The sequence below is a fragment of the Tauraco erythrolophus genome, chromosome 3 (genome assembly GCF_009769465.1).
Source record: "Tauraco erythrolophus isolate bTauEry1 chromosome 3, bTauEry1.pri, whole genome shotgun sequence".
Classification (NCBI taxonomy): domain Eukaryota; kingdom Metazoa; phylum Chordata; class Aves; order Musophagiformes; family Musophagidae; genus Tauraco; species Tauraco erythrolophus.
Window position 1 is genome coordinate 67,774,477 of NC_141467.1, and position 18,110 is coordinate 67,792,586.

The 18,110-nt window shown below is 41.0% G+C and overlaps 1 protein-coding gene across 6 annotated transcripts in view; it reads left to right on the plus strand.

The window, feature by feature from the left end:
* SULF1 (sulfatase 1) overlaps positions 1-18,110 on the plus strand; it is a 66,409-nt gene that overhangs the window by 27,606 nt on the left and 20,693 nt on the right. For 4 of the 6 annotated variants that reach the window (XM_086609369.1, XM_086609371.1, XM_086609374.1 and 1 more), the window contains 5 exons: positions 5,657-5,807; positions 6,815-6,990; positions 7,557-7,685; positions 7,946-8,002; positions 9,013-9,142. In XM_086609369.1, the coding sequence (XP_086465495.1) occupies positions 5,657-5,807; positions 6,815-6,990; positions 7,557-7,685; positions 7,946-8,002; positions 9,013-9,142 (643 nt within the window). The remainder of the gene's footprint in view (positions 1-5,656; positions 5,808-6,814; positions 6,991-7,556; positions 7,686-7,945; positions 8,003-9,012; positions 9,143-18,110) is intronic. The other 2 variants (XM_086609372.1, XM_086609373.1) reach the window with 2 other exon arrangements.

An 18,110-nucleotide genomic window follows, 5' to 3' on the forward strand; every position in this document is an offset into this window, starting at 1 on the left:
GGCTTTATTCCATTTGTTTCATTGAATATCAGACAAAAAGCAATTCAGTTACTAGTAGAAGATAGTGTAATTCATTTCTGAATGATTTATTATTTGAGGACACAATTTCAGTAGGTCCTCAAGTGCAGGCATTCATTCTCTTGGGTGATTGGTTTTTTACTATTTCTTGTCTAACTTAAAGTTACTGTGGTACCCTAGCAGCCAAATAAGACACATTCTTTATTTTGAACTTCAAATTTAAATATACAAATACAGTAAATATGTTGTCAGTAAGAGTAATTAAAATGTGTGATATGAAATGCTGATTGTTCATGTAACTGAAGGTTATTGAGGTCTTTTGGATTCAGGCCACAAAGCTGAATGCTAATATAATTCCTTTCCTCTTGACATAACTTTAAGTATCTATTTGAACCAATGCTTGCAGATAATAAATGATAGATTTCATGGTGAATCTTTCTTTAGAGAGAAAAGTGCACCAGTGCTTATAGATATAAGAATGTAACCTATAGAACCTATAGAACGCTTTCATAACCTATAGAACGCTTTGTTGTCACCACTGTGGGCTTTCCTGCTGCAGTTTAACAGACGGTAAATAGACAGTGAATGCAATTTCCATGTGTAATGTGAACAAAAAAATGCCCAGAGACATTAAGTGCTAGCAGAACCCAAAGCACAACTCATTCCTTTTCTGAGGAGACTGTAGTCGAAGACTGGAGAAGGCTAATACTAATTTACTTTCTTGGTTTCTGCAAATGTGCATATAAAATGGGATGATTTCTCTGTGAATTTGTTCTCATAGGTGAATGATTATGAAATCTCAGGGTAAGTTATTTTTCTCATTTTGAGAATTCATTTATGGGAAAGTGCCTGACAGGGTTCAGTGTTTGTTGTTGTTAAGTATTTGGGAACTTTTTGATAGTTAAACTGGAGGTATCAGTTTGAAATTTTATGAACCTGATACCTTCCAGTGTCCTGCCCCATGCCAGAACAGACATGTCCTGGAGTGCCAAGAAGTCTCTGTGTAGTAAGTTCTGCATAGTATGTGTTGGACAAATGCAAGTGAGCAACTGAGTGATCTAGAGTTGCCTAAGCTAGTATAGCCTGCAAGAATGGCAAATACTCTACCTTTTTAGTAGAGTAATCATTTGCTCTCTCAGTCCTTACCCTCTCTGCAGATTTAATATTCATGTAGCACGTTGCTGGTCATTTTAGAACCAACCTACATGAAGGGGAGCACTTTTTCGTGTTATCTATTTTTGCAACATGTAAAATGAACTCTCAGTCAGTCTCCAGGCACGCATTCAGAAGTTTACGTGCTTTGCTCTGTGCTAATCAACTAGCAAGCATGACCTTGAAATCAGAAACTGCTCCTTACTGTGCTCTGAGGCAGTGTCTGAGCTGGTCAGGGGCAGCCCAGCAAAGACTGGCAGATGGGTGAGCAGTAGCTGCTTGCCAGACTTAAGAGGCCACGGACAACCTGAAAATAATAAGGTACTTGGCACTGTCTGTTGATCATGGATCAACAAATGTGCTTAAGACAAGATAGTCTCCATGACCAAGAAGAGGCAATAGAAAACATAGTATGTTTTTTCAATCTTATATTCCCAGTGCTATGAGAAATCAAGGAAATTTAGATATTGGTGTTACTTTGCAGCAGTACTTGTCAATACAGAGAAAAGCCGTTCCCAAAAATGGAAGAATAGAAACAGTGACAGACTGTGCCATGATGACTTTCAGGGGCTTATAACAGCTGCACATTTAGTCGATATCTCCTACTGCTTTAAGAAAAAATGTTGTGATACACAATTATCACTGACAGGGAAGAGGTCTGTCTATTTGGAAATGTTTTCAGAAATCAGCAATATTCTCCCCAGGATTCACCTCTGCTGCATTTGTTTTGGGATTTTTTTACCCAAAACAAAGGTAGACAGAACTGAGGGCACCGTCAGGTCTTGTGCCTGGCAAGTAGCACCATTCTGGTGGATTTCTGCAAGGCCCAACAAGAGGGGTATGCAGAGAACACAGACCATTTGTGGGGTTTTCAGATTCCTTTCTGTCTCTTCCCTAGTACTCTTTCCCCTTCACTTTGGACCCCCATTTCGCATTTCTCCATCAGCCACTGGCGTTGGATATTTCACAGAAGGTCCTGTTCCTTAAATCATCTGGAAGGAAAATTCTGCTCCCTCTCTGCCTACTGCATTTCTCACTCAGAAAATTCAAAATGCATTTGGAAAGTGTCTGTGAAAGGTTTTAACCAGTCTGCTAAACCCTTGAGTGCTGCTTTTAAAGACTATCCATTATGTGGAGGAGGCTTCTGACAATGGCCTGGGAACACGAGACCTGAGCCTGCTTCAGCAGCTGGCTCTCCTTCCTGGCACAGCGGCAGGCTGTCACGGCGCTGCTGGCCGAGCGCAGCTCACAGCCACCTCACCCCACCATGGCGGGGGCACTCTGGAGTCCGCTGAAAAACAGCAGAGTTTTGCTGGAAAATGCTGATTAATCAAAACTGAGCTCTTTCATGGGAAAACATCTTGTTTGACAAACTTCCAAAGAAACAGAAGAAAGTTTGCACTGAAAGTATCCTTCTTTTCTGTCAATGTACCTAATACCTGGTAGGTGACCAAGACTCTGAAGACTTGCTTCTTCAAGGTTTAAGGGTCCATTGGTCCATCTGCTAGGGCTGCTGGATAGCAAACTACCTAGAGGGCTGTGCTCCTGGGCTTGATTTCATTAGTTTTATGGTAATATAAACATTAATTTTAAAAATCAGACTTCAGCTATGGGAAAAGTCAATTTTTTTTACTTTTCCACCTGAAGTAAAAGAATTTCCAGAAGATGAGGAATTCTAGTTTATGTTTGTCTTTGCTTAGTAGCTTCTTAATCTCAGTCAAATGTTCACAAATCCTGTGATAACATTGTCTCACTTCAGTTTTCCCTTTATTCTAATGTTTAAGTAGGTTAGTCAAAACCAGCTGTATGTACCAGAGGCATACATACTTCTCAAATTTTTCCTAAATTCTCAAAAATGGTCTCCAATTAAAATGTGGACTCTGTTAATTTACTGCAGTTGACTATCAGTCTATTAGGTTGTCTATTCAGCCAGTTTTTATCCTCAGAATATACAGTTATAGGTTATATGTACTATAGCTGATACAGTAAAATCAACTGCTTCCTCCATTGTGTGATCACATGCAACCATGCCAAGAAAAACTAAAGCTAAATGAAGGACGGGTCAAAGGTGTGACTTTAAGTTATCAGTGTACAATGTTCTGATATTGTTCAGTGCTACCTCTTGTGAAAGGACAAATACTCATAAACATTTCTGTGGGGAAAAAAGTACCTTTGGGTAATACACATATTAAAATTATCCGTATATTAATAGTTAATTAATATCGAATTGCATTTTTTGTTGTAAAAAGATAAGAGAAACATAGGAATCAAATTAATCCAATCACACAACAGCATTTTTTCATTTTCTATTTAAGTTTATTTTTCAAAGGTAATGCTGCAATACATGTATGATGTACTGCAGTGTATTAGAAATGGGGAAAAAACAAAACCCGAGTAAATTCATCAAAACAGCAAAGCCTAGATTCTCAAAGCCTAGATTCTGCAAGTGTTAGAGAAGGAAAGTGGTGATATGTAGGTGAAACCGTTACAGGACATGGATTTTGTTTTGTTTCTCTTCACCTTTTAGTTGTCATGTATGCTAGGTATAAAAACAGGATTGATGGAAAGCTTTTGTACTGTGCATATCTGTATAGCAAATTTACCTGGTATATTTTTTGCAGAGGTGATATATCTGTAAGCATATTCTTGTTTTTTATATGCTATCCTTCAAAAATTCCCTGGCTGTGGATAGAATATGTCTCTTAAATCTCTCCTTTGATGTTTGTGCGAACTCCTAAAGCACCATGCTTTGTTTCAGCAGGACTCTGTGCCATACTTCTCCTTAGTACTAGTATCGAGAGCAGTATTAGTTCAGTATGTTGTCATAGTTCATGTTATGCTGGTGAAGCACTGTGCTTTGTATTCACATTGAAAAAATAACACCTCCACACTTTTTAGCATATAAATAAATGTTATTTTGGTATGAGCAGAATTTGCACGTCTGCCACATCACTGGACATCACTGAGACGTAGCTCAGGCGAAGGTCAAGGGCAAGTGATGGATACTGAACGTGTGCCTGGAGTCATGGGCGCTGGTTGCAGCACTTTCTCCGCTCTTCTTCTTCGAGGCCACAGCCTGGCTTCATGTGAGAGCTGACCCTGTGCCCCAGCAGCCAGCCCCAGGTGGGTTAGACTCAGAGTTCTGGCAACGCCAGCACTCACATTTGGCAATGAGGAGGGGAAAAAAGTCAGTGCTTTCCCTCTGTGGGACTTCTTGAGATCACACATGGGACAGGCTTGGGAGACAGTGGCTGGAAAGCTGCCCGGCAGAAAAAGATGTGGGGTGCTGGATGACAACCAGCTGAACATGAGCCAGCAGTGTGCCCAGGTGGCCGAGAAGGCCAATGGCGTCCTGGTCTGTATCAGAAATAGCGTGGCCAGCAGGAGTAGGGAAGTGATCGTCCCCTGGTACTCAGCACTGGTGACGCCGCACCTCAAATACTGTGTTCAGTTTTGGGCCCCTCCCTACAAGAAGGACATTTTGATGCTGGACTGTGTCCAGAGAAGAGCAACAAAGCTGGTGAAGGGTCTGGAGCACAAGTCTTATGAGAAGCGGTTGAAGGAACTGGGCTTGTTCAGCCTGGAGAAAAGGAGGCTGAGGGGAGACCTTATCACTCTCTACAACTACTGGAAAGGAAGATGTAGCGAGGTCGGTGTTGGTCTCTTCTCCCAGGTAGCAAGCAATAGAACGAGAGGAAACGGCCTCAAGTTGTGTCAGGGGAGGTTTAGATTAGATTTTAGGAAAAAATTCTTTACTGAAAGAGTGGCCAAACATTAGAACAGGTTGCCAAGGGAAGTGGTGAAGTCACCATGCCTGGAAGTGTTCAAAAAACGTGTAGATGTAGCACTTCAGGACATAGTTTAGTGGGCATGGTGGTACTGGGTTGATGGTTGGACTTGATCTTAGAAGTCCTTTCCATAATGATTCTATGATTCCGTGATCTTGAAAAGTGATAACACCATATTATTGTTCTTATCTCAGTACTGACTACTAAACTTATTTATTCCACAGGAAAATATCTTTCTCGTGAGTTTCATTGAACTTGTGCTAATATATCACTGGAAGCATCAGGGCAATTTACATTAATACTAAGAGGAAGTAGTCATCTTTGATCTCTGGCTTCATTTTTCTATTTATCTTTATGAGTTGCATCATCCAGATGAGCATTTTTAATGATTACAGATTCTTTTGAGAAATATATTTTGGTATATCCCAAATATTAACATGGATCTGGTAGTGGTCTTTGAGCCTGAAAGAAAGCTAGGAAAGCAAGCTTAGAAGATGCTGAGGGAGTAATGTATGAACAGTGAAGCTTGGAAGCCACTGAAGTGATGTTTGTGACATTTTACGTTAGGAATACCAGCTACTACACAGAGTATGTGATTTGACTGTTTGTTGGCTATTCCTTTGTGTTAGAGGAGTTCCCACCTTCCTCTGACTCCTGTGATGCTGCGCAACTTTTCAGATCCTTTCTTTTCCTCCCAGCACCCCCAGCTATAACTATGCACCGAACATGGATAAGCACTGGATCATGCAGTACACGGGGCCCATGCTGCCTATCCACATGGAGTTTACAAACGTCTTGCAGCGCAAAAGACTTCAGACACTGATGTCAGTTGACGATTCTATGGAAAGAGTGAGTTCAAGAAACTACTGTGAATACAATCTTGTTAGTCAATTACAAAAGTAAATGACTTCTTTCTTTACCTTCACCAACCACAGCCTGGGGAAAGCCCCTGGGCTATAAAGAATTACTCCATATATCCTCAGTAGAAATGAATTCTGTTTCTGTTCCCTGCAACGTAGTGCCAAGCTCCTTGCTTGCTTCTTTCAATTGCTGGATGAATAAACCAATGATTTTTTTAAAAGGGAAAAGTCACTGGGCCTAATATAAAGCATGGTATTAACAGAAGATGCCTCACCTGCGTGTACACATGGATAGACACAGGTGCACACATGACAACTTCTATTCATTTCACACGCACCCGTCACAGTTCATCCTTCAGCTGAAATCTGGGAATTGGCAAATCACAGCAACTCAGGTGTCAGACTGCTAGTGTTTGCAGAAGTTAGGCAATGCAGCATACAGCTAATTATAGGTAACGTGATACACGAACTATTAGGTGTATTTTGCATGACTTTTTGTTCAAAAATCAAGCACCATGACCAAAGATCTTCCCCCAGAGACATTTCTTTAAACTTTAATAAAAATTTACAGTCTTTTCCCAAGCCCACAACTGTAAGGAATGAGAAAGTTGTAGACTAACACAGTAAATCAAATCTGAATACCGTTTGTCCTAAAGCTGTAGCAGACTTTTTTCCCAAGCTATGTTTGAGTACACAATGACTTTGGACATATTAATGCAACTATATTAGTATTAACATATTTTGCTATTTTAATTTTCTGGACTTGTTTAATATTCCCGTCTATCAAATGTGAAATTGAATTTGTAAGTTGAATTTTTTAACTGCACAGTAAGGACAAGATGTAAAAATGTCCATCCTCAGAATGTCTGTTTCAACAACCTCATCAATGCCATGTTTGTTTCTGTGTATTTAAGGGACTAAAATGATGATTATATGTGATTATGCACGAAACATGTTTTGCATTTAGGTCAGAGTTTTTCCTATGCTGTGTTTCAGTTATACCAAATGCTTGCAGAGATGGGAGAACTGGAGAACACCTACATTATTTACACTGCTGACCATGGTTACCATATCGGGCAGTTCGGACTGGTCAAGGGGAAGTCAATGCCGTATGACTTTGATATTCGAGTTCCTTTCTTTATTCGTGGTCCAAGTGTGGAGCCGGGATCAGTGTACGTTCTCTTGTGTCTCTAGCACAGCTGTTGAACCTAATGTAAAATGTTTCTAAGAGCATGTAATTATGCTCTGTCTAGTTTCATTTCCTAAAGGATGTCCTATTATTGTAGTGCGATGAGGCTTACAAAGAGGCACATCTTTCATTTTGCATATTATTAATAAGTTATAATGCAAATGAGAAAGTTGTATAATGTATAGACTTGTAGGGTTAGGCATTGGGTTTTGCTTTTAAAAAGCCGGTGCTCATCTTTACTGCTCACCTTCTGGTTTAGCAGAATGGATGGCATCTTGCCCTCATTGTCAGTGAGATACGAGTAGTGACTACTGCACCGCCTTGTTCTGTTGGCTTAGCTTTTTCCTTGTGATGACAGTCTGCAGTACTGACCTGTCATCCTCAGAATTGTAGCCTTCAAAGGGGATTTTCTAAACTTAGCACTTCTGTAGAGCTTTACATCTTCAAAGCTGTGATAAATATTAATTACCATTCTATTTCCAAGAGAATGTGAAGACTTACATATTGAACACATGACAGACAACTATGACCTTTTCTGTTGATCTGCAGTGTGCCTCAGATAGTTCTCAACATTGATCTCGCTCCAACAATTCTGGATATAGCAGGACTCGACACACCTCCAGATATGGATGGCAAATCTGTCTTAAAGCTCCTGGACTTGGAGAGACCAGGAAACAGGTGGGTCCTAGCATTTGGGTTTTAGCCAGTTCAGAAGCAAACACCTAAGTAAATTAGCAACTGAGTGGAAAAAGATTCTGTGAAAATGAGCCGTGTCATGCCAATGACCACAGCTTTTACATTTGAAGAGTCTCTTAAATAGCACATCTGTAAAGTTGCAGGTATGTATAAGTGGAGAGGTGTTTTTTAAAAAATAAATTGTTAACACTAGCAGTGCTTTACCTAGGTGCCAGCAGTAAATATTATTATTTTGCTTTCAGATTTCGAACAAACAAGAAGACCAAAATTTGGCGTGACACATTTCTGGTGGAAAGAGGGTAATTATTAGGGGTGAGAGAGTTTTGGGAGAGCCTGCCTGCTGGGAACACTCTCTTGTACATGCTCTCCTTTCTGCTCCTTCCTCTTTCTTTTTATGGTCAGCGAAGTAGTAAATTTTGCAAGCCAACTTACAGACCTGACTTGTTTCCAAGCTTCCCACTGCTGACTTTGCAAGCTGCTATGCTCCCAAATCCCTGCCTCTGAAGAAATTTGAAAGAATGCTTTTCTGGCAACTCTTCTAGCCTGTACCTACCCTTTCTCCAACATTGTACTTGTGACCACTTATGTCATTATCTGACTCATCTTCTTTCCAAATCTCTGTTTCAAATCCAACTATGCAGAATCTTATTATCAATTAATTTTGTATTTTCCATCACACATTAGAAGCATTCTTTATTTTTGTTTTATCTAGGGAAAGGTTTATGTGTAAATGAGATTTATGACTAAACTGCTCCTCTTTCACTGATAGCTTTTTACATCCTCTCACCTTGCCAATTACTGCTGTGAAAAATTTTCTCTGAGTAAAAATTTTACAGTAATTTCCTTGTGACACTTTATGGCTTTATAGATTATGGAAATCTTGTGTGATATAGTACAAAACTGCACATAAGACACATTGTAATATATAAGATACAGCCAAGCTAGTGCTGAATGAGTGTGGATGCCCTTTAGTCTCTTCAGCTGGGCTTTTCAGCCAGGCAAGCACTGCTTCAGAGTGTTTTACTTTGTGAAAGAACATACATTTATGTATGAATGGTGCTGAACTGTATCAGTTAGACATATTTCAGCAGCCCTTATTTCTCTTTGGGTAATTTCCAGCAAGTCGTCTGAGCCTTTTTTTTTTTTTTTGCTACGTGACCTACATTGAAGGTCAGTAACAGAAATGTGGGGATTTTTTTCCCTTGAGAAAACATTAAATCCTCAAGTAGCTTTGCTTTTTCAGTTAAATTCATCATCTCCAGAGTTGAGAGGAATGTATCTAAAATATTCAACTTTATTTTTTTTAAAGCAAATTTCTACGCAAGAAGGAGGAACCCAGCAAAAACACTCAGCAGTCTAATCAACTACCAAAATATGAGAGAGTAAAAGAATTATGCCAACAAGCAAGATACCAGACAGCCTGTGAACAACCAGGGCAGGTAAGCCACAAACAACTGTCATCTTCTATGTGCCACAGGGAAATACTTATTTTTCACCATGGGTCAAAAGAACTTGAAGAATACAGCATTTGGAAGATAGCTAAAAGATGGTTGTTCTGAATATCTTCAGAGCAAAAAAAAAGCAGACACAAATCACTCTAAGCAATGGTCCAATTTAACTTGTTGGAGGGCTGGTCCTTAGTTTGCTGTCTCAGTACAGGGCTTATGGTAAAACTGCTGTGCTCAGATATAACATCAGAAGACTTCTTTTTCTTTGATTCAGTGTATTGCTAAATATCCAAGGTAATCCAATGATAATTATGAATAAGGGAGAGAATCTTTTTGAGCAGTGCATGCTTGTCCTCACTGGGCTAATTCAGAATTACTGAAGCAAACTGGTGCATCCTATGGTTACACATGATTTAATTTACTGGGATGAACAACTGGACAACACATAATCATCATGCTTTGTTGTTTATTAAAATACCTTTAATAGAAGGGTCACCTTGCTCAGAAACACTTGCTGTTTAAGGTCACTGTATAGAATCAGACAGTGATACCCATACCCAAGCGTTCCTTTTTCTTCTCGCAGCCTTAATGATTTCAGTATAACACCTGACTGATAACAAATGTCTCATTGCCTGGTCACAAAACCAGACTAGTATGCTTGCACCTGCAGTTCTGTAGTCCCATATACAGAAAGGAGCTAAATTAAGAAAAAGCGATCTGACTCCAAATTCTCTTCTATCTTTCCTGAATTAATGCTACGCCTATGGTAATATATGAAGATGTATTTACTAGGGAGATGTGGAAGGGAGCTGTATGCCTTCCCACTGACACCACCTCCAACCAGGCATATGCTGGGGGCCCCAGGCAGCAGCTCACACCCTCCCTGCTGCTCTTCTCTCTCCATCCCCATCCCCACACACCTCCCCAGAGGAGTGTGAGGCGATTTCTCCCAGGCAGGCGCTTGCGCCTTTCCCTCAGATGTTTGCTTAAACTGCTGCAGCCGACTGTAGGACTGGCGCTGAAGTATCAGTGAGTCATTTTGAACAGGAGCATAAAGCCTCACTGTGCTCCGCTTCCATCTGCAGCCACCCATGGTGCTTCACCCAGGGCAGGTAGAGCACCACACAGCAAACTGGAGGGCCCTGGGGAGAGCTCGCTCACTTAAAGAAATGCTCCATCCCTGCCTTTCCCCATCTCATTCATTAGAGCATAGTGTTACAGTAAATCTCAGTTAATCCCAGATTGGACTGGAATATGTTTTGGCTGGCACATCCTCGGCCAGGTCCTCTGCCACAGCTCTCACCTCACACATGCTCCTTAAACGTGGCCGCTTTTGAAGGGATATACACAATATCATGGTCTCACCTAGGAGCAAAGTTTTCAGGAGTTCAAGCACTGTCATTGTAAACAGAAATTAAATTTAAAAACCGTAACATTTTTCTAAAAACTAAAGAAGATCAATGGAGTCGTTTAGCCTGTTAGATGCTAAAATGCTTTAAAATACCAAAGTATTCTCTTTGCAATTATTTCTTATCTTTATTACCTTTTATGTCAAAATCCAGGTTTGGAATAGCTTTACTTTTCCGCATGTGGATAGAAAAGGTTATGCCCTGACCAGATACCATACTTGACGCAGTAGGAAACACTGTTCCCAGCCCTGTTCCCAGCCCAGTGTGACAGACTTGTTTTTCCATCCCATATTGGTGAATTCCGTTTGATCAAAGGGCAGAGGGAGAAGGCCTTGAGTCAGCAAGGAGCTTACAAGAGCAATGATGTTTGATAGCGGCTCTCCCACATATGAACTTTCATCAAGGACCTTTAAATGCAGAAGATATGTTGGCTCCACAGAGCCCAGCAGTCATCCCTCATGGCTGAATGAAGGACAGGGCTGAACTGACCTTTTTAAGAGAAATGTTCAGACCTAGCCATCGGTGTATATAAATAATTTTCTTAAACAAAGAGACCAAAGTTGTCCCTGATACTTCTGACATTCTGAGGGCTTCTTGCAGGGTTGCCCAAGTTAAACATGCCTACAGTTCCCTGGGTCTTTCTTTTTTCCCTTTTTAAAGATGGGGGCTATGTTTCCCCTTTTCCACTCTTCACCGGACTGCCACGACTTCTCAGATATGATGAATAGTGACGGCTTAGCAACTTCATCTGCCAGTTCCCTCAGGACCCACGGATGCACCTCATCAGGTCCCATGGACTTGTGCACCTTCAGGTTCCTTAGATGGTCTCGAACGTGATCTTCTCCTACAGTGGGCAGTTCTTCATTTCCCCAGTCCCTGCCTTTGCCTTCTATGACTGGGGGTGTGCGGCTAGAGCTCTTGCCAGCAAACACTGAGGCATCATAATTTAATATGAGGTTCTTCCAGCAGATTTCCCCTAGTCTTTTTGCACCTCTTGGAAAAGAGAAACAGGAAATTATGTGGGGCTTATCTTTATTTTATCTTTTGAGATTAGTGTCTTCAATTTAAATTACATAGGTGCATATAAAGAAAAAAATCTTCATTTTAATTATGATGGTTTATAATATTTCTACATTTACTCTAACTGATTGCAGTTAACATCACTTAAATTAAAATCACCTTCACAGAATGAGTAATTGCTGACATATTTTTAAATACTGAAATTACTGGTCTGTGGGAATTTGCAGTTAAATGTCTGGAACTAAGAATAAGCATTTGGTGAATTAATACACTAATGTCCTGTCTAGTACATTTAAAGCTTGTTCTTCATTTTAATTTACTTTAGTCAATATCTAGTTCATTTGAAATGGAGAACACAATTGGGAGTAGAAAAAGAAGAAAATTTGTTTTTCCTGTATTAGAATGAGGTGTGATCCTGAGACCTGCTAGTTCCAAAATCTCCAAGGATGTGGTACTCAGGAAAATAATTGCTTCCGTTTGTTTTCTATTTAATAGGCAATGTCTAAATAAAATATTAAAAAAAAAAAAAAGAAAAAAGAATAAAAAAGAACCTAGGATAGTAAAGACACTTCTTTATTTAAATGTTTTAAAATTTCAATTTTTTTCTATGCCCAATGTCTATCTGAAAGTAGGTAAATATAAAAAATGGGGAAAAAAAGAGGATATGTTAAACATATGTATAATTACTATAATTATTCAATCATTTTTTAAGTTCTAAATGACTGTCTGCCAAAAAGAGATAGGAAATTTAGACTATAGATTACATTTTGCTGCAAATCAGTAAGGCTTATGGGTTACCAAAAAAAAAAAAATTTTGTTTCATTAAGAAGAAACAACTATAAGATGCATACACAGAATTAAATTAAACTACTTTCACTGTGATTTTTTGTTTAACTTAAATTTTTTAGCACCATTGACATACCGCATCGCTGTCGTTGTAGAGCACCCTCCTCTTACTATTTTTTTGTAATCCCCTTTATGGGAGGACAGTTTCCCAAAGTTCACCCACCTCCTTGAGAACTTATCAGAAACAAGACACGCACAACTGCATGAATATGTTCACTTTTGAGTTGTGTTCAGCCAGCCATTAACTGGGGTCAGCAGGGAGCCCTTGCGGAGGAGAAAACTGCGCCTGCGGAGCTGCATTAGCAAGACCACAGCAAACAGATTGTGGGAAGTGAGTATTGGCTTCTCCCTGGTGCTTGCGGGCTGCAGCTGGAGTGCTGTGCTTGGGTTGGGACCTCCATTAGCAGAGGGACTTTGGTAAGCTGGAGCAAGTCCAGTGGAGGACCTCAGAGATGGTTAGGAAGTACCAAGGAGGGGCAGAGGTTTGTTTAGCCAGGAGAACAGAAGGCAAAGGGGGAATCTAATTCCTGCCTTTAACTATCTAATGGCTAATTAGAGAGAAGACAGACCTGGGCACTTCTTGGAGGTGCACAGCAAAAGGGCTTTGAGTGACAGACAAGTTGCAGCAAGGGAAAGTCTGACTAGGTGGGCGGAAAAAAAATGGTACCGTAAGAGTGATTAAGCACTGGAGCCCAAAGAGGTGGTGGAAGGTCCATCCAGGGATGTTTTCAAAACCTAATAATGTTGTTCCTACTTTGAGGAGGAGGTTGGACTAAATTACCTCCAGATGTTCCTTCCAGGAATTGCACATGCTCTTAATTTTTAGTTGCTTAATACCTGGACTTGAGGATTTCACATTTTCTTCCTCCTCCTCAGCTTTGTAACTTGGGAAGTGTTGTTAATTTTGTCCATTTTGTAAGTGAGTTATGGGTCATTTACCGATTTGATATTTGGATACAGACTAGATTTCGGATCCCACTCTGACCCAACTCTTGACCTGCACTCACCCGCAGCACAGCCGGTCCCATCACACTCAGGCCAGGTTCATTCCCCCTGCAAAGGGAGCAGCAGCGAGGTGGGATCTCTGGTCAGCTTTGGGGCTTGGGGTGGGGTAGGAGTTTTCTTTGCAGTCCCTCCTTCACATCCCAGAGGCCACTGCAAGAAATTGTGATGGGAACCAGAGGTTTCCTTTGTAGTTTATAAGCCAAATTTTTCACCAGTTTATGTGGAGAGATTTACTGAGGTCACCTGATTGAGCCCAGTTGGTTTAGTAGTGACTATTGATGAGTTTTAGCACATAAATGGCTTGCAGGATTTTTTTTATGTTTCATTGATACATATTTCCCCTCTCAGCTTTGGTGTAATAAGGGACACAGTATAGAAAAATCTATTCATCTGCAAGGTTGCTACGCCTGCTATTTTAAAATGGGAAACAATCAGTGAGAATTTTTAACTAAAACCTCGTTAATTTTCCAATACAGAAATAATAGCATAGAATCATAGGATGGATAGGTTTGGAAGGGACCTCAAAGATCATCTAGTTCCAATCCCCCTGCCATGGGCAGGGACACCCTCCACTACACCAGGTTGCTCAAAGCCTCATCCAACCTGGCCTTGAACTCTTCCAGGGATGGGGCATCTACAACTTCTCTGGGCAACCTGTTCCTGTGCCTCACCACCCTCGGAGTGAAAAATTTCTTTCTTATATCTGATATAAATCTATCCTCTTTCAGTTTAAATCAATTACCCCTTGTCCTATCACTATATACCCTTGTAAAAAGTCCCTCGCCAGCTTTCCTGTAGGCCCCTTTAAGTACTGGAAGGCTGCTATAAGATCACCCCAGAGTCTTCTCTTCTCCGGGCTGAACAGCCCCAACTCTCTCAGCCTGTCTTCATAGCAGAGGTGTTCCAGCCCTCAGATCATCTTCATGGCCCTCCTCTGCACCCGCTCCAGCAGCTCCATGTCCTTCTTGTGTTGAGGACCCCAGAGCTGAATGCAATATTCCAGGTGGGGTCTCAAGAGAGCGGAGTAGAGGGGCAAAATCACCTCCCTCGACCTGCTGGCCACGCTTCTTTTGATGCAGCCCAGGACATGGTTGGCTTTCTGGGCTGCCAGTGCACATTGCCGGCTCATGTTGAGCTTCTCATCCACCAGCACTCCCAAATCCTTTTCCTCAGGGCTGCTCTCAATCCATTCTCCTCCAAGCCTGTACTTGTGCTTGGGATGGCCCCGACCCACGTGCAGGACCTTGCACTTGGCGTTGTTGAACTTCATGAGGTTCTCACAGGCCCACCTCTCCAGCCTGTCAAGGTCCCTCTGGATGGCATCCCTTCCCTCCAGCATGTCCACAACACCACACAGCTTGGTGTCATCTGCAAACTTGCCAAGGGTGCTCTCGATCCCACTGTCCATGTCACCAACAAAGACGTTAAACACCACTGACCCCAGTACTGACCCCTGAGGAACACCGCTTGTCACTGGCCCCCACTTGGACATTGAATCGTTGACCGCAACTCTTTGAATGTGACCATCCAGCCAATTCCTTATCCACCACGTGGTCCATCCGTCAAATCCATGTCTCTTCAGTTTAGAGACAAGGATGTCGTGTGGGACAGTGTCAAATGCTTTGGATAAGTCCAGGTAGATGATGTCGATTGGTCTTCCCTTATCCATCAATACTGTAACTCCATCGTAGAAGGCCACCATATTAGTCAGGCAGGATTTGCCTGTAGTGAAGCCATGTTGGCTGTCACCAATCACCTCCTTGTTTTCTATGTGCCTTAGCATAGTCGCCAGGAGGATCTGCTCCTTGATCTTGCTGGGCACAGAGGTGAGACTGACTGGCCTGTGGTTCCCTGGGTCTTTTTTTTTTTCCCTTTTTAAAGATGGGGGCTATATTTCCCCTTTTCCAGTCAGTGGGAACCTCTCCAGACTGCCACAACTTCTGAAAAATGATGGATAGCGACTTAGCAACTTCATCCACCAGTTCCCTCAGGACCCATGGATGCACCTCATCAGGTCCTGTGGACTCGTGCATCTTCAGGTTCCCTAGATGGTCTCGGACCTGATCTTCTCCTACAGTGGGCAGTATGTGGACGAATGTTTCTCTGGATTAATACAACCTTATCATGACAGAAATCTCCTCTCAGATTTCCACTGAAATAGCCTGAGATAAGACTATATGTTAGTTCATGAGGTTTAGAGGCATGCCGCTCTTAAACCCTCCGGCAGGTTATTTTTGTTGAACTCACTCCATCTTCTCACCCATGAAATTCTTCTGGGTACTTAGCAAACATCAAATAAAAGCATGTTAACTGTGTTTTCTTTATACTTTTTCTTTCTCTCTTCCCTTACCTAAAGGTGTAATTAATGAGTTGAGTTAGTTCATAAGTATTTATTCTTTTTCTCTCCACCAGTCTGAGTCGTAGGAATTTTCCTGAGGCATAATTTTGACTTCTGGGACTTAACACTGTTTCCCAGATAGCAGTTACCTTTTGAGGTCTTGTGACTGATCGGCCAGGTGTCTCCAGTGTACTGGTCAGTCCATTACTTATAATCAGTATCAAATCCATAGCCAAACAGGCATTTTTATCCTCTTACATAAATTAAAAAAAACACAACCTTATTTTAAAATTTTCCCAACAGGGGAAAGAGAAAATAGCCACCCTCCCAAATGGAGGACTGTGAAGTTTTGTGTTTAAAATTTCAGCTCTTGGGTTGGATGGCTCAGCAACCACACTCAGACACAGGTCTGTTTATTTTATGGGCATACATCTCCTACCATCTGCTCGGCACTACCTGCCAGTTTGTGAACAGCAAAGGTCTGAAACTTGTAAAGATCTGTGGTCTGCTGCCAGCTCCAACAACTGCTGGCAGTGGGCAGAACGGAAAAATGCGTCGTGCTGCCCATGATTGTGTGACATGCACGCCCGTGAACTCAAACCGAGCCAGACAGGTATAATGCCGCAGACGCTAACCTTCCTTGTGCTCTTTTTTCATGCACCTCAGCTTTAGAGACGGAGAATATTGTGTTTCCTCCCGAGGAAGTGTATCCCAAAACTGCCCTAAAGAAATAATGTTCCGTTCGGAAAATACGCCTGAAGACTGTACAGTGAGATTTTGGTTAGATTAGGTCTCAATGTGTTTTACAGTGATTTAAGGCTTTACAGGTAGTCACTGGAGACATGTTGCTGAATCCAAACATCAGCTCTGCGGTCAACGTGCAAGATTCTTCTGGCTCTGATCCAAAGAGTATGTTATATAGTCTGTACATACCTCTTATTTCTCACGTATCCTTCGCCATTTAAAAATCTAGCCTAAGAATGTAATTTTCTTGTTAATATTCATATTTATCAAGTTATCATATCAGCATTCAGTTGAAAGCACATCTATTTGTAATGCTAAAAGAACACTTGCCATCAATCAGCTTACAGATAATATTGTAAAGGAAATTAGAGTGGGGCTTATTAGATGTAGTCTGGTTTGGCTCAAGTATCTATGTTCTCATAAAATAAATACCGCAGACCATACATTTGTAAAGGTCAGCTTTATGACCAGCTGCGGAGTATGAATAAAAACACATAAGCCGGTAAGAGCTGGCCAGAAGTGTCAGATGGCTGGCCAGCAACTGACAGCCAGACCCCGAGCACCCACTAAAATCCAACTAAAATTATGATACGGTATATAAACATCACTCATGGATCCTCCCGGTTTCAGAACAACCTCCTGATGCTGCAGGAGTCGAAAGGCACTGGGAATCAACCGTTTTACCAGAACATTGGTTTTGAAGCTGGCTCTTCTTTGCCACCTGCCCATTGATACCACCTTTTTTTAATCATAATTCAACAGAGCATCTATACACAGGCTTAACTGGAAGCATATGTGTTTGGGACCAGTCATGTGCTTAAAACTAAGAACATAACCCAGTGCTTTCGCAAACAGCTCTTGCAGCTATTGCTGTGTTTAGACGCTGCAGGGTCATCCCTCATAGTTGCCAGAAACATGCGTGAAACATAATTACTCAAGAATTCATAGGAATTGCCAGAAATTATGTTATCCCTTGTTAAAATGCCACTCTGAGTCAAAACCAAATATGAAGATAAGTTCCTTTATCTCTAAAAATAATCTTTCAAAGCATGGTATTTCATATTTCAGCCTAAATATTTCACATTTCAGCCTAAATATTTAAGTTTCCTGTTAAACAGAGGGCAGCTCTTTCCAGATTTGACAATTCTTCAAATCTAAGCAATTCTTAATCTGATACACCAGATCTATTCTGGATGAAGTCCAGAGATGTTCCAGTCCAGGAAGATCACTGGTTTCACTGATTTCACTGGTTTAATCTCTTTCAATGCATGACTACATACAGTGTTTTTACCACAATTTTATCAGTGTTCCCTAACAGAAAGACTTTTTGGTAGAAAAGCACCTTAAGAAGCAATTTTATTTACCAAAAATGTATAGACAGAAAACATAGATTATGCAAGAATCATTTTTAGCATTTTCTATAGTATTCTTTTGATGTTTTATTTTTGAAGAATTTCCATTCTAAAGTATCCAGTGAAAAATAGTATAAATTAAGCCCTCTGCAAATTAAATGTGTATGACCCAATAGTAATTGATTATTATCGGTGTTCCTATTTACAGCTGAAAGTCTAAATTTGTCCTTCTCATTGGGTCCTAT